Source organism: Macaca nemestrina, chromosome 5, assembly GCF_043159975.1.
Source record: "Macaca nemestrina isolate mMacNem1 chromosome 5, mMacNem.hap1, whole genome shotgun sequence".
NCBI classification, from domain to species: domain Eukaryota; kingdom Metazoa; phylum Chordata; class Mammalia; order Primates; family Cercopithecidae; genus Macaca; species Macaca nemestrina.
This window is the reverse complement of record NC_092129.1, coordinates 78,988,344-79,002,846: the sequence shown is the minus strand read 5'-3', so window position 1 is coordinate 79,002,846 and position 14,503 is coordinate 78,988,344. Positions and strand designations below refer to the sequence as shown.

General features: G+C 39.1%; 1 protein-coding gene across 1 annotated transcript in view; it reads right to left on the bottom strand.

The window, feature by feature from the left end:
• LOC105478761 (decaprenyl diphosphate synthase subunit 2) overlaps window positions 1-14,503 on the bottom strand; it is a 296,816-nt gene that overhangs the window by 48,173 nt on the left and 234,140 nt on the right. The window contains exons 5-6 of the mRNA XM_011736394.3: window positions 3,425-3,598; window positions 1,744-1,875 (exon numbers count right to left, since the gene is read on the bottom strand). Of these exons, the coding sequence (XP_011734696.1) occupies window positions 1,744-1,875; window positions 3,425-3,598 (306 nt within the window). The remainder of the gene's footprint in view (window positions 1-1,743; window positions 1,876-3,424; window positions 3,599-14,503) is intronic.

The following is a 14,503-nucleotide window of genomic DNA, read 5'->3' as shown; positions in this document are numbered from 1 at the left end:
GCCTTATAGGTGGGCAACACCACGCCTGGCTAATTTTTGTATTTTTAGTAGAGACAGCATTTCACCACGTTGGCCAGGCTGGTCTCAAACCCCTGACCTCAGGTGATCCACCTGCCTTGGCCTCCCAGAGTCTTGGCATTATAGGTGTGAGCCACTGTGCCCGGCCTGGCTGTGACTCTTAATAGATACAAGGTTTCTTGAAAGAGTCCTTAGTTTTCTTACTTTTTTTCTCTTTTTAAAACATCATTTTTTGGTCCAATCTTCTGGGAGATTTTTTCATTTGTATCTTCCATTCTTCTGATTAAAAAATTCTGTAATCATATTTTTATACTTTCTCATTCTAATTTTTATTCTTGAATTGTCCTTTTTAATGTATCATCTATTATTATACCATGGATTTAATATCCTTCCTTGTCAATTATATTGATTATAGTGCTTTGAAAAACATCTGCCTTTGCTTGCATTGTCTCTATTTCCTCTAAGTTATCTTTTTATCAGTTTGTTTTTGACTTGCTGTTTCGTAGAAGCAGCTTTTCTCAAATGCCCAGTGGTCCTCTTTTCCTATTCTGCTTCAGAGTAAGGCAGCGGATATTCTGGGCACTTAGATCCTCTGAGGCTTGTCAAGTGGTGGGTCTTGCTGTGGAGGACTGCTCAGGGATATGGCATGTTTACTGAGGAGGCCCCAAATATCCACGTCTGCAGGGCTTTTCTCCTGAGTTTGACAGTTTTTTCAGAAAGAAATCCTCAGTTTTCTACTTGGTGAATATGAGGAATTTTAAGTTGGCTGCCAGCATTTTGAGAATCAATAAGGGTTGGGAGAAAGGAAATCGTCTTTCAGAATGCAGATACTCTCTTAGGCTCTCAGCTTTTTTTTTTTTTTTTTTTTTTTAATTTCAAAAACTTTAATTTTGTAGAGATGAGGTCTCACTATGTTGCTGGTCTTGAACTCAAGAGCTCAAGTGATCCTCCCGCCTTGGCATTTTAAAGTGCTGGGATTATAGGCATGAGCCACTGCACCCACCCATCCTCGCTCCTTTAAGGATGGTGGCTACCCCCACCCTCAGCTGTGCCTGGTTTCTCTGTCCAGAGCCTCAGATTAACCCAACCAATTACAGCCATGAAGTTAAATAAATTCCAAGAGGTTTTGGCTAAAAAGACAAGAAGTTTTGCACTAGAGTTTCTGAATTAAAAGAAAATCAAAAAAGTTCCCTCTCAACTGCCAAAATGAGAAATTTACCCAATTCAAGCCCCTTTACCCCTCCCACTTCGCCATGCTTTTTTTTTTTTTTTCCCTTTGATAATGCCTCAGTACAAGTATTCAGGGTCCAAGTTTGTTTTAAAATAACCCAATGAGCTGACAGACGGAGCTCCTGGAATTCTGCAGCTTGTGCGAGAGTCCACAGATGGGAAATTGCAGTCAGTTATAGGGTGGTGCTATTACCATAGCCCAATTTTTGAAAGCCTTTAGAAAAAAAAAGTCATCTGAGTTAATTAGCATTCACCACAGGCACTAGTTTTGTGTTGCAGTATTCTAAGAACTCAGATAATAGAAAAATTCAGTACTGCAATCTCTAACTTTAATATTTTACCTCTTAAAAACGAAGATTACAAAGAAAGAATTTTACCTGTTACATGAATATGCCTAAGGCTCATCTATAGCCTTATATCAGCAAGAAATATCAATTATGTTCTAAAATCCACTAATTACTAATGGTACCTAAAACAGGAGTAATTTCATTTTACCTCTCCGATCTGTTTAATCCACAAATCTCTTCCAAGAAATTCCTGATGTAAGACTACAGGAGCTGAGTTTAGATTAAAAGTCATGGAGTCACTGGTCTTTTCTTTAATAAAAGGCTGGACATCAGAATTTATCTACAAGAAGCAGTTAAATGAGTAAATTAGTGAAATGTATATACACTAGTATGTTTTAGTTATATTCAGAAAGTACCAGTTAATGCAGTGAATTATGAAGCTTAAGGAATGCAGTTTTTAGATATACTTTAATAAACAAAATAACATTTCAGGCTGGGTGCAGTGGCTCATGCCTGTAATCTCAGCACTTTGGGAGGCTGGGGTGGGTGGATCACCTGAGGTCAGGAGTTCGAGACCAGCCTGGTCAAAATGGTGAAGCCCCACCTCTACTAAAAAAAACAAAAATTAGCCGGGTGTGGTGGCACACACATTCCAGCTACTCGGGAGGCTGAAGCAGGAGAATTGCTTGAACCCGGGAAACAGAGGTTGCAATGAGCCGAGATCGTGCCACTGCACTCCAGCCTGGGCGAGAGTGAAACTCCGTCTCAAAAAAAAAAAAAAAGAAAAAAAAAAAAGAAAAAAAAAAAGAAAAAAAAAAAAAGGATATTTCAGATGATTAACAATAACCTGTAAAATTCTCCAAATAACCTGTAAAATTCTCCAGAATCATTCCCTAACACATTCCATTTTTAGTGGGTGGCAGTCTTTATTTTAAGTTAAAGGAAAATATTTAGATAAAGATTTAATAAATAGAATTGCTTAATAAACTGATCTAAGATTAAATAAAATATGCAAAAAGCTCACCTGGAGATATTATATATGTATATATTCCCCTCCTTATGAACTATTTAAGTAACATCTGAAAAGTATATATTAAATTAAATTTAAAATTATATATATAGAGAGAGGTAATAACACAGCAGCTAATTTTGGGATATTTTAGATTTCATATGCCCATTCAAAGAATTAGTTATTAAAATTAAAGCTTTCAATTTTATTCACTATATTTCTGAATTTTATTAACTTCTCATAACATGTTTTATATAAAGAGCTATGAGGCCAAGGCAGGCAGGTCACGAAGTCAGGAATTCCAGACCAGCCTGACCAACATGGTGAAACCTCGTCTCTTTTAAAAATAAAAAAATTAGCCAGGCATGGTGGCGTGTGCCTGTAATCCCAGCTACTCGGAGGCTGAGGCAGGAGAATTGCTTGAACCCGGGAGGCAGAGGTTGTACTGCAGTGAGCTGAGATTGCGCCACTGCACTCCAGCCTGGGTGACACAGCGAGACTCCGTCTCAAAAAAAAAAAAAAAAGCGATAAGGGAACTGTAATAAAAATGACAAATATTCTTCCATTATGTGAATATATTCCAGTCTGCAAATATGTTATTTAATAATATGTAAGAGTTCTCTTAAGAACCCTTTCAGGTGGTAAAAAAAGACAAACATCAAAAAACTGGTTCAAGTAAGCTGTGGCTTTCTGTAAGAAATGCACAATACTTACCAATTATACTGTTTACATTACATAACAATCATCCAGGGCTGACAGATTTGAACCACACAATAAGCATTTTTGAAATATAAAAGCAGCTTATTAAAGAGCAAAAGCTTTCTTGTGTATCGTTGTAGCTATTTAAGTACTGAAAAAAGATAAAGGCTGTGCAAAATACCTTATGACTCATGGCCATGTGCTTCCCATACTGAAATGCCATATCCTGAACCTCAGCATCATGCTTTGCTAATTCCATTGCAGCTTGGCAGCTCTTTGCTAGTAAGGCACCATGGGAGAGAAAAGTCTGCTCCTTCCAAGTCGATATTCCAATATCATCTGTGATATAACTTTCCTAAAAATGTAACAAAAGCCAAGATAAAAAAGACTTTAGGAGTAATTTAATTGTTTCTGTTTTTGAAGAACAAAAAAGTTAAGAAACGAACTATTCAAAAACACTCAAGCTATTGGAACAGGATAGATGCCTAACCTCAGCTCTACCTACAAAGAGTGTGGAGGGGAGACTGTTTTTTTACGGTAATAGGGGGAAAGTTAAAGAAATGTTAAAGCAAATTTTATTCTAAGCTAGGGAATTTCTATTACAGGATAAGGGAAAAAGTAGAAAGACTTCAAACTCACTCCCTTCTATAGTCATATCAGTTCTTAAGTGCTGGTATTAAGCACAAGAAGCCTATTGCATTTAATTTATGTGAAAATGTCAAGGGCATATGGAAGGAACTACATTTCTTAGAAATAATTAAATAGAAAAATAAGGCTGGGCGTGGTGGCTCATGTCTATAGTCCAAGCGCTTTGGGAGGCCAAGGCAGGAGGATTGCTTGAGGCCAGGAGTTCGAGACTAGCCTGGGCAACATAGCAAGACTCTACAAAAAATAGAAAAAAAAGCCAGACAAGGTGGTGTGCCCTTCTATTCCTGACTACTCAGGAGGCTGAGGCAGGAAGATCACTTGAGCCTAGTTCAAGACTATAAGTAAGCTATGATTGCACCATTGCACTACAGCCAGGATGACAGAAGAAGACCGTGTCTGTCTATCTGTCTCTTTCTCTCCTTCTCTTTTTATTTGAGACAGGGTCTTGTTCTGTCACCCAAGCTGGAGTGTAGTGGCATGATCATGGCTCACTGTAGCCTTGACCTCTCGGGCTCAAGTGATCCTTCCATCTCAGCCTCCCAAGTAGCTGGGACCACAGGCATGCACCACCACTCCTGGTTAATTTTTTGTACTTTTTGTAGACACAGAGCTTCTCCATGTTGCCCAAGCTGGTCTTGAACTCCTGAGCTCAAGTGATCTGCCCGCCTTGACCTCCCAAAGTGCTGGGATTACAGGCATAAGCCACCGCACACAGTTAATTTTTTTTTTTTTTTTTTTTTAGTAGAGACAGGATTTTACCATGTTGGCCAGGCTGGTCTTGAACTCCTGGTCTCAGGTAATCCGCCTGCCTTGGCCTCCCAAAGTGCTGGAATTACAGGCATGAGCCACTGTGCCAAGCCTACCCTGTATCTTAAAAAAAGAAAAAGCGTGGGTGCGGTGGCTCACGCCTGTAATCCCAGCACTTTGGGAGGCCAAGGTGGGTGGATCACGAGGTCAGGAGTTCAAGACTAGCCTAGCCAACATGGTGAAACCCTGTCTCTACTAAAAATACAAAAACTAGCCAGGTGTCCTGGCAGGCGCCTGTAATCCCAGCTACTTGAGAGGCTGAGGCAGAAGAATCACTTGAACCCGGGCGGGAGGTTGCAGTGAGCTGAGATCGCACCACTGCACTCCAGCCTGGGCGAAAGAGCAAGACTCTGTCTCAAAATAAAGAAACAAACAAAGCAAAAGAAAGAAAAATCAGAGAAGATGTAATCTGTTATAATGGAGGATGATTATTATAGTGTTCATGAAAGTTTATTTTCATAAGAAACAAGGTGTAAAAGAGGATATAATGTATAAATAAATATATACACATCTACCACTTCTAGACCAATGCTGTCCAACAGAAATACAATGTGAACCACATGTGCGATGTAAAATTTTCTAGTGGCTACATAAAAAAAAGTGGAAACAGGTGAAATTAATCTTAATGACATATCTATCCCAATATATCCAAATATCATTTTAAACACATAATCAATATGAAAATTATTACTGAGCTATTTTATACTCTTTCTTTATACTAAGTTTTCAAAATCACTGTGCATTTTACACTTACAACACCTCACTAGCCACAATTTAAGTGCTCAGCATTGGACAGTATGGCTCTGAGGAAAGGAATGCTGAAGCAAACATATAAAACAATGTTCATTTTATGGCATTTATTTGAAACATCAAACTAACTGGAACCTAGCCAGAAGGATTAATTAACTCAAACACTTTTCTTCCTGCTCCTGATCCTATAATCCTTTCTCTCTTCACAATTGCTTGGAGACAAAATAAAAAATATTAAGGAAAAAAAGTGGTCACCAAAAGGTCAGCTGAAATAGAGCCCCCTCCTCTTCTGCCATGTTGAGGGGAATCTTCAGTCCACTGGTCAAATCAAATTATCAGCTTAATTTCATGCAATGTTTTTGAGATGGGGTCTTCCTATGTTGCCCAGGCTGGTCTCAAACTCCTGAACTCAAGCAATCCTCCGACCTCAGCCTTCCAAGTAACTGGGATCATAGGTGTATGCCACCATGCCCAACATCACCTTAATTTTATTAAATATTGGAATAACAACAAAAAATTCCACTTACGGCACTGGCTGCAAATATACAGCACAGCATTGGGTAATGACAGAAAAGCCACACAGGAGAGAAACAGTGCATAATGTTAAGACCTTCTTTACAAAACATTAGGTATAAATTATAACATACTTAATTTTATAAATCTGAGAATGTATTTTAAAATGTGACTACATATATTAATAAACCTAAGAAAAACCATATTATCTCTCCATATATACTGCAGAAGTATTTGACAAAATTCAACTCCTATTCTTGATAAGAAAAAATGTCCTGAATCAAATAGAAAGAGCTGGGTGCAGTGGCTCACACCTGTAATCGTAGTAACTCAGGAGGCTGGAGTGGGAGGATCACTTGAACCCAGGAGTTCAAGACTGCAGTGGGCCATAATCATGCCACTACTCTACAGCCTGGATGACACAGTGAGAACCCTAACTCTAAAAAATAAAAAAATAGCAACTGATATATATTTCTTTAATGTGATGGGGTGTGTGTGTATCAGCCCAAAAGTCAGCAAATATTTTATGGGGAAATATGAGCCTTTCTCACTAATGTCAGGAGTAAGACAGAGATGCACACAACACCACTGATATTTACAATGTAATAGAAGAGACAAGAGAAAGGTAGATGCATATAAATTAGAAAAGATGAGTTTAACTCTTACTGTTTGAAGGCAATATAACTGCATATTGGGAAAATCAAGAGACTCAACTAAAAAACTACTACAAACAAGAAGATAATTCAGTAAGGTAGCAGTGTCTAAAATTAATAATTTATAATTAACATAATAAATTGTATTAACCATAGCTTTCATACATAAAAACTAATCAGTAAGTGTTATAATCAGCAAGTGTTATAAATAGGGTCTTTTCTTTCATTATGAATACAAAAATAAAGATTAAAAAACTGGGAATAAGGCCAGGAATGGTGGCCCATACCTGTAATTCCAGCACTTTGGGAGGCAGAGGTGGGCAGACTACTTGAGTTTAGAAGTTAAGAGACCAGCCTGAGCAACATGGTGAAATCCTGTCTCTACCAAAAATACAAAAATTAGTTGGGTGTGGTGTCTTGGCGCCTGTAGTCCCAGCTACTTGGGAGGCTGAGGCAGGAGAATCACGTAAGCCTGGGAAGCAGAGGCTGCAGTGAGCTGAGATTGCTCCACTGCACTCCAGCCTGGGCAACAAAGGGAGACCCTGTCAAAAAAACAAACAACAAACAAGCAAACAAAAAAAAACAACAAAGAAAAAAACCTAGGAATAAGGCCAGGTGAGGTGACTCATGCCTGTAATCCCAGTACTTTGGGAGGGTGAGGGGGGTGGATCACCTGAGGTCAAGAGTTCAAGACCAGTCTGACTAACATGGTGAAATCCCGTCTCTACTAAAAATACAAAAATTAGCCGGGCAAGGTGAAGTACTCCTGTAGTACCAGCTACTTGGGAGGCTGAGGCGGGAGGATCACTTGAACCAGGGAGGCAGAGGTTGCAGTGAGCTGAGATCGCACCACTGCACTCTAGCCTGGGCAACAGAGCCAGACTCCATCTCAAAGAAAACCAGAAAAAAACAAAAAAAACCACCAAAAACCAAAAACCAAAACCTGGGAATAAGCTTAGAAATGTGCAAAACTGAATGAAGAAAATGTAAAATACTACTGCAGGAACAAAGATAACTTGAATGTATATAAAGACACATCATGTTCAAAGATAGTAAGATCCAACCTCATAAGTTACTCCAATAAAACTAACAATACCTTTTCCCTCTGACACTGGGCAAACTGAAGTTCATATGGGAAAAATAAACAAAGAAGAGCAGCCAGGAAAATCTTGAAAAAGAAGAGCAATGTATGTGTGAGGTGTTGAAGGAGGGGTGGAGAGGGAGAGCAAATTTTGTCTAAGCCTTACCAGATACTATAACATACTGTAAAATCTCAGAAATTTAAAAAATATGTACTTTTTAGGTAGAGAGACAGACTAGGGAACAAAATAGAAAGTCCAGAAAGCAACCAAACTATATATAGGGATTTGCTATATTTTAGGAAGAAGTTGAACTTTTCAGTAAATGGTGCTGGTACAACTAAATAGCTATCTGGAAAAAATAAAATCTGAGCTGCATTTCGTACCATTTACCAGGATAAACTCTAAACGGCAAAAACAGCAAAACAACCACAAAACCACAGGCAATGTTAAGAGACAAAGGACAATGAGGAAAACAACTTATATTTCCTATCACAGACAAACGGCGAATCTCCCTGGGGTAGGCTAACAATGCTCACCGTTTCTGCAAATATGTCTATATCCTAATCCCTGGAAGCTGTGAATGTTACCTTACATGGCAAAAGGGACTCTGCAGATGTAATTAAATTCAGGATTCTGAAATGAGGGGATTACTCCGGTTTAACTGGATGGGCTCAATGTAATCGCAGCAGTCCTTATAAGAGGGAGTCAAAGTCAGAGTCATAAAAGGTAATTTAATGACAGGAGAGAGAAATTTGAAGATGAGAGATGGGGCCATGAGCCAAGGAATGAACATGGAAATTAGAGAAAGCAAGGAAATGGATTTTCCCTTAGAACTCCAGAAGAATACAAGTCTGTAAACATCTTGATTTAGTGACTTCTGACCAATAAAAACAAAATTCCCAGCTTCCCTCTTAGTGATGGTAAGGCTGTGACCAAATAGGCTTCTCAAATATGGCTGGTGGAAGTGGAAACTAGCTGGAAATTCCACAGTCTCTATCAAAATTATAAGTGAATTTGCCCTGTGACTCAGGAATCCCATGTCCAGGAATCAATCCTACAGATAAACCTACATACATGTGAAATGAAATATGTACAAAGTGTGAAAGTGGATCGTAGAAATTGGTCAATCTTGTCACACCTGACTAAAACAGTTGAGAAGTCACAGGAGGAAAAAGGACTTAGAATACAACACTGCTCCAAAACTGTAAGTCTCTGCAAGCCTGGCTGCTCAAGCTGCCTGCTATAATCTGAAATCAGTTTTATTTAATAGTTGCTGAAATAACTTGCTGCAACTCTAAGACTAATTTTACCCACCACTATCACTCACTAATCAAAATCTGCCAACTCCCCAGAACCTTACTAGTGCCGATGAACTTTCTCAAAGAGCAATATGTAACACTTCTCCTTTTTATAAAACCTCCAACCTTCTCTTTGTTCTTCAGACATACTAAAGACCATTTGGTCTGTGTGTACACCCTGAATTGCAATTCTCTCCTCAAGTAAACTGTTAAATTTAGAGATCTGGCTCTCTCTATATTTTATCTGACTTTGACAAAGGTTACAGTCTATTGTTCACCCAGCTGCCAGGGTGACCCTTCAAAAACATAAACCAGAACTACAATGGCCTCCAGCTGTTTCAAACACTCTAGGCATCACCTCCCGAAGGCCTCTGCATTTGCTGTTCCACAGATACGCTCTCTAGACGTTTGCATGGCTAGACTTCTCCTTGCTTTTGGGTGTGTACTCAAACTTCAACTCATCTTTAATAGTCTACCTCCCTCCCCCATTATTTCCTATATCTTTACCTTGCTTTAAACCTTTCTTCCTTGATATTACTGGACCACTCATATACTTATTTGTTAAATGACTTACTGTCTGTCTCCTTTACCAGACTATAAGTTCCACAAAAGCAAGGACTTGGTTTGGCCTCTGCTGCACAATCAGCATCCAATGGTGGGCAATAAATATTAGTTGAATTTTTTTTCTTTCTTTTGGTATCTCTCTCCTTCTTTTGTACCTTCCTCTATCTTTCCTAAAATAAAGAATTGAATAAAGAATAAAGAATTGAAATAATTCTCCTTTAGGCTGGGTGTGGTAGCTCACACCTATAATCCCAGCACTTTGGGAGGCCAAGGCGGCCGGATCAGCTGAGGTCAGGAGTTTGAGACCAGCCTGGCCAACACAGTGAAACCTTGTCTCTACCAAAAATGCAAACATTAGCTGGGTGTGGTAGCGGGTGCCTGTAATCCCAGCTATTCAGGAGGCTGAGGCAGGAGAATCACTTGAACCCAGGAGGTGGAGGTTGCAGTGAGCTGACATCATGCCACTGCACTCCAGCCTGGGGGACAAGAGCAAAACTCTGTCTCAAAATAAATAAATAAATATAAAACAAAAACAAAAACAAACTAATTAAAAGAAAAATTCTCCTTTAATGCCTCTCTACTGCTCATAGAATCAAGAAAAACTCTATAGCATAGCATTCAAGGCATTCCCTTGTATAGTACCAAGCAATACTTCTAGTTTCATCTCCTACACAAAATATCCCCTTTGAGGCCTGCATTTAACACACAGGGGAAGTTGCTGTTTCTTGAATAAAATATGTATTTTCGCACTTGTGTGAGTGTATTTTATTTATTTATTTTTGTGATGGAGTCTCACTCTGTCACCCAGGCTGGAGTGCAGTGGCACAGTCTCGGTTCACTGCAAACTCCGCCTCCCAGGTTCAAGCAATTCTCCTGCCTCAGCCTCCCGAGTAGCTGGGACTACAGGCGCACACCACTACACCTGGCTAATTTTTGTATTTTTAGTAGAGATGAGTTTCACTTAGTAGAGGCGAGTTTTGCTATGTTGGCCAGGGTGATCTCAAACTCCTGACCTCAGGTGATCCACCCGCCTTGGCCTCTCAAAGTGCTGGGATTATAGGCATGAGCCATTGCGCCTGGCCTACTTGTGTGAACTTTAAATCTAATCCAAGTATCACTTCTTTGAGGAGCACTCTCAAATACTACCACAAATCTTTTCCTCTTTAGACTAATATTATCTTATTTATGTTATGACACAGCAGTTAATTCTCTCTGAACTGTATGATTTCTTATGTATTTGTTTCCTTGAAGGTTAGATCTGGTACTAGTCACTTTTATATTTTTTAATCACTTAGGCCATATTCAAGTTTCAACAAGTATTTGCTAAATGAATAGTACCCGTTTATCTGTTGCATTATTAAGTAGATGTATGCGTGTGTTTTAAATTTTAAAAGCTAATGGGTAGATATGGCCATATAATGACATGCTATTCAGCAATAAAAAGGAATTACTGACACATGCTATGCCATGGATGAACTTCGAAAACATTATGCTAAGTAGAAGAAGCCAGACACAAGAGACCACATATTTTGTATAATTCCATCGATGTGAAATATAGATTAGTGATTGCCTGGGGCTGGGGGTGGGAACTGTAAATGGGCATGAGGGACCTTATAGGGGTGTGTGTGAAAATGTTCTAAAAATGATTTATGGTGATGATTGTATCACTTGATAAAAGTTACTAAAAATCATTGAATCGTAGGCTTGAAATGGGTGAATTTTATGACATAAAATATACCTCAATAAAGCTGTTAAGAAAGAAAAAAGCTAATGAGCATAATATTTTACATTTCTTGGTCTCAAATGTTTAAATGAACATTTTAAAAAATTTATGACTTTCAATTAACTGTGGTTTGCATATCATCCTCATTTATTCTTGCAAGAAAACCCATTTATTAAGGTTCTGTTATGGTTCAGGCTTTCTGCAAAGCAATATAGATATCAAGATTAATAAATAGCCTGTCCTCAAGAAGCTCACAGTCCAGGGATAGAATGTATATATATCAATATATAGATATAACTATATAGATACAGATATCTATATATAGAATGTACAGATAATTCTATTTCAGAATAATTGCAATATCTCTAAAATCAAAGATTCAGTTTTGTTCATTACATATTTCTTACTGTGATTAAGACTTTTTATTATTCATCATTTCTACATTTTAAATTAAAGTAATACACAATCACTGAAAAAAAATTAGAAAATTCAGTTAACCAAGAAACAATTAATTTATAGTCCCCTGAAATCTACTACCATAAGTTAATTGGACCACAAATTAACTGTTCCTAAGTTAATCAGACATTTTATTCCCTAAACATTATTACCTTTTATGAATTTGGTTACTAATGAAACAAAATTCCTCCATTCATTTCCATCAACTTGCCACGTATATACTAAGAGAGCACGCTCTATTATAAAGGAAAAGTTAATATAAATTGTAAAATGTCAAGAAACTAGTATGATAACCACATCTAAACCAGTACCTTCAGATACCAGATATACAGAATTGTGAAATGAATGCATGTAGTCAGAGTAAATGAGATTTAGATATAACAATATCAGGCTGGCATGGGGGCTCCGAGGAGGGTGGATCACGAGGTCAGGAGATCGAGACCATCGTGGCAAGGTCTCGGTGAAACTCCGTCTCTACTAAAAATACAAAAAATTAGCTGGGCGTGGTGGTTGGCGCCTGTAGTCCCAGCTACTCAGAGGCTGAGGAAAGAGAATGGCGTGAACCCGGGTGGCGGAGGTGGTAGTGAGCTGAGACCACGCCACTGAACTCCAGCCTGGGCGACAGAGCGAGACTCTGTCTCAAAAAAAAAAAAAAAAAAAAAAAAAAAAGATATACCTATATCATCAACTTACGTATGTGCAGTTTTTACTAAGGTTTATTATATAGAAAAGGAGGATACATTCAGTGAATATTTACTTTTGATAGGATTTCCTTTTTTTTCCCTGAAAGGTGATAGATGTCAAGATACTTGTCCAATGACTATCAGAGAGAAGTACAGTAATTTTTTTAAAATGTAGGCCTCACTGTCACATGACCTTTTTACTGAAGTAAGGCTGGTTAAAAAAAAACGGAAACTTGCAAGATGATCCTTGCTTGAGATCGTGGTACTGGTGGTTTTGCTCAGACATACGTTGCTCTGCTACTCTATTGCTGCGAGAGATACTTTGAGTTGCTTTTCTAATGGTGGTGATACATTTGTACGTATCAACTCACATGAGACCAAATTGCACTTATAACAGTAGCTGCTCAGGATTAAAGGTCTGGTCCATGGTCACAGAACAAAGGCGAACTAATTGGCCTGGGAAGGTGTCAAAGCCCCAGCAAGAACCTGCCAAGCCAAACTGCTACCTTTCACATAATCAGAAAAGAAGAGCTGGAAACAAAGAAGCTAGCTGCCTGTGAAGTTAAAAGTACTTTTTAAAAAAGTATGCAGATGTTGCCTGTTTTCATGCTTACGACTTCAGATTCTGGGCCACTCTCGTTATAAATACAACCTAAATTTGGGTTGGATGAGACACCAGATCTCTCTAATGACCCATTTCACCATGTTAAATGTTTCCTTTGAATTAGCCTTTTCAATTATCTTGAGAAACTAGACAGCCAAAAGTTTACATATCTTATTATTATTATTATTTTAAAAAAGGTCAAGTAGAGAAAAATTTCAACAAATCTCCACATTTGGGAATCAGAAAAAAGCAAGGAAAAGAATGCAATCTAATGTCTCCTGGGAGCTAACTATGTGATGACACTTTCATGTTCTTTATTACAACAGCCCTCAGAAATATTAATTATCATTATTCCCATTTAATAGGTAAGGAGGGCCGGGCATGGTAGCTCACACCTGTAATCCCAGCACTTTGGGAGGCCAAGGTGGGTGGATCACTTGAGGTCAGGAGCTTGAGACCATCCTGGCCAAAATGGTGAAACCCCATCTCTACTAAAAATACAAAAAATTAGCTGGGCATGGTGGCAGTGCCTGTAATCCCAGCTACTCAGGAGGCTGAGGCAGGAGAATCACTTGAACTTGGGAAGCAGAGGTTGCAATGAACTGAGATGGTGCCACTGCACTCCAGCCTGGGTGACAGAGCAAGATTCTGTCTCAAAAAAAAAAAAAGGTAAGGAGATTTCAAGAATGTATTTTGACCAAGATTAGACCATAGTATGTGGCAGAGATGAGTCTCAGAAGTATAAAAATTGTATTCCATTTTCTTAGCACATAACAGAATATATGCAATACTTAATATATCTTATGGTTTAAAAGCAGGTTGTAGACTGGGTGTGGTGGCTCATACCTGTAATCTCAGCACGTTGGGAGGCCAAGGTGTGAGGACAGCTTAAGCCTAAAATGTCAAGACCAGCCTGGGCAACAAAGTGACACCCTGTCTCTACAAAATTTTTTTTTTTTTTTTTTTTTGAGACAGAGTATCACCCTGTCACCCAGGCTGGAGTGCCATGGTGCAATCTCAGCTCACTGCAACCTCTGCCTCCTGGGTTCAAGTGATCCTCCTGCCTCAGCCTCCTGAGTAGCTGGGATTACAGGTGCGCGCCACACACCCAGCTAATTTTTTGTATCTTTAGCAGAGGCCAGGATGGTCTCGAACTCCTGACCTCATGATCTGCCCACCTCGGCCTCCCAAAGTGCTGGAATTATAGGTGCAAACCACCGCGCTCAGCCTCTACAAAAAATTTTTTAAAAATTGGTCAGGCATGGTGGCTCATGCCTGTAATCCTGGCACTTTGGGAGGCCAAGATGGGCAGAGGACCTGAGTTCAGAGTCTGAGACCAGCCTGGGCAACATGGTGAAACTTTGTCTCTACCAAAAATACAAAAACAAGCCAGATGTGGTGGCATGTGCCTGAGGTCCCAGCTGCTCGGGAGGCTGAGGTGGGAAGATTGCTTGAGCCTCGGAGGTGGGGGTTGCAGTG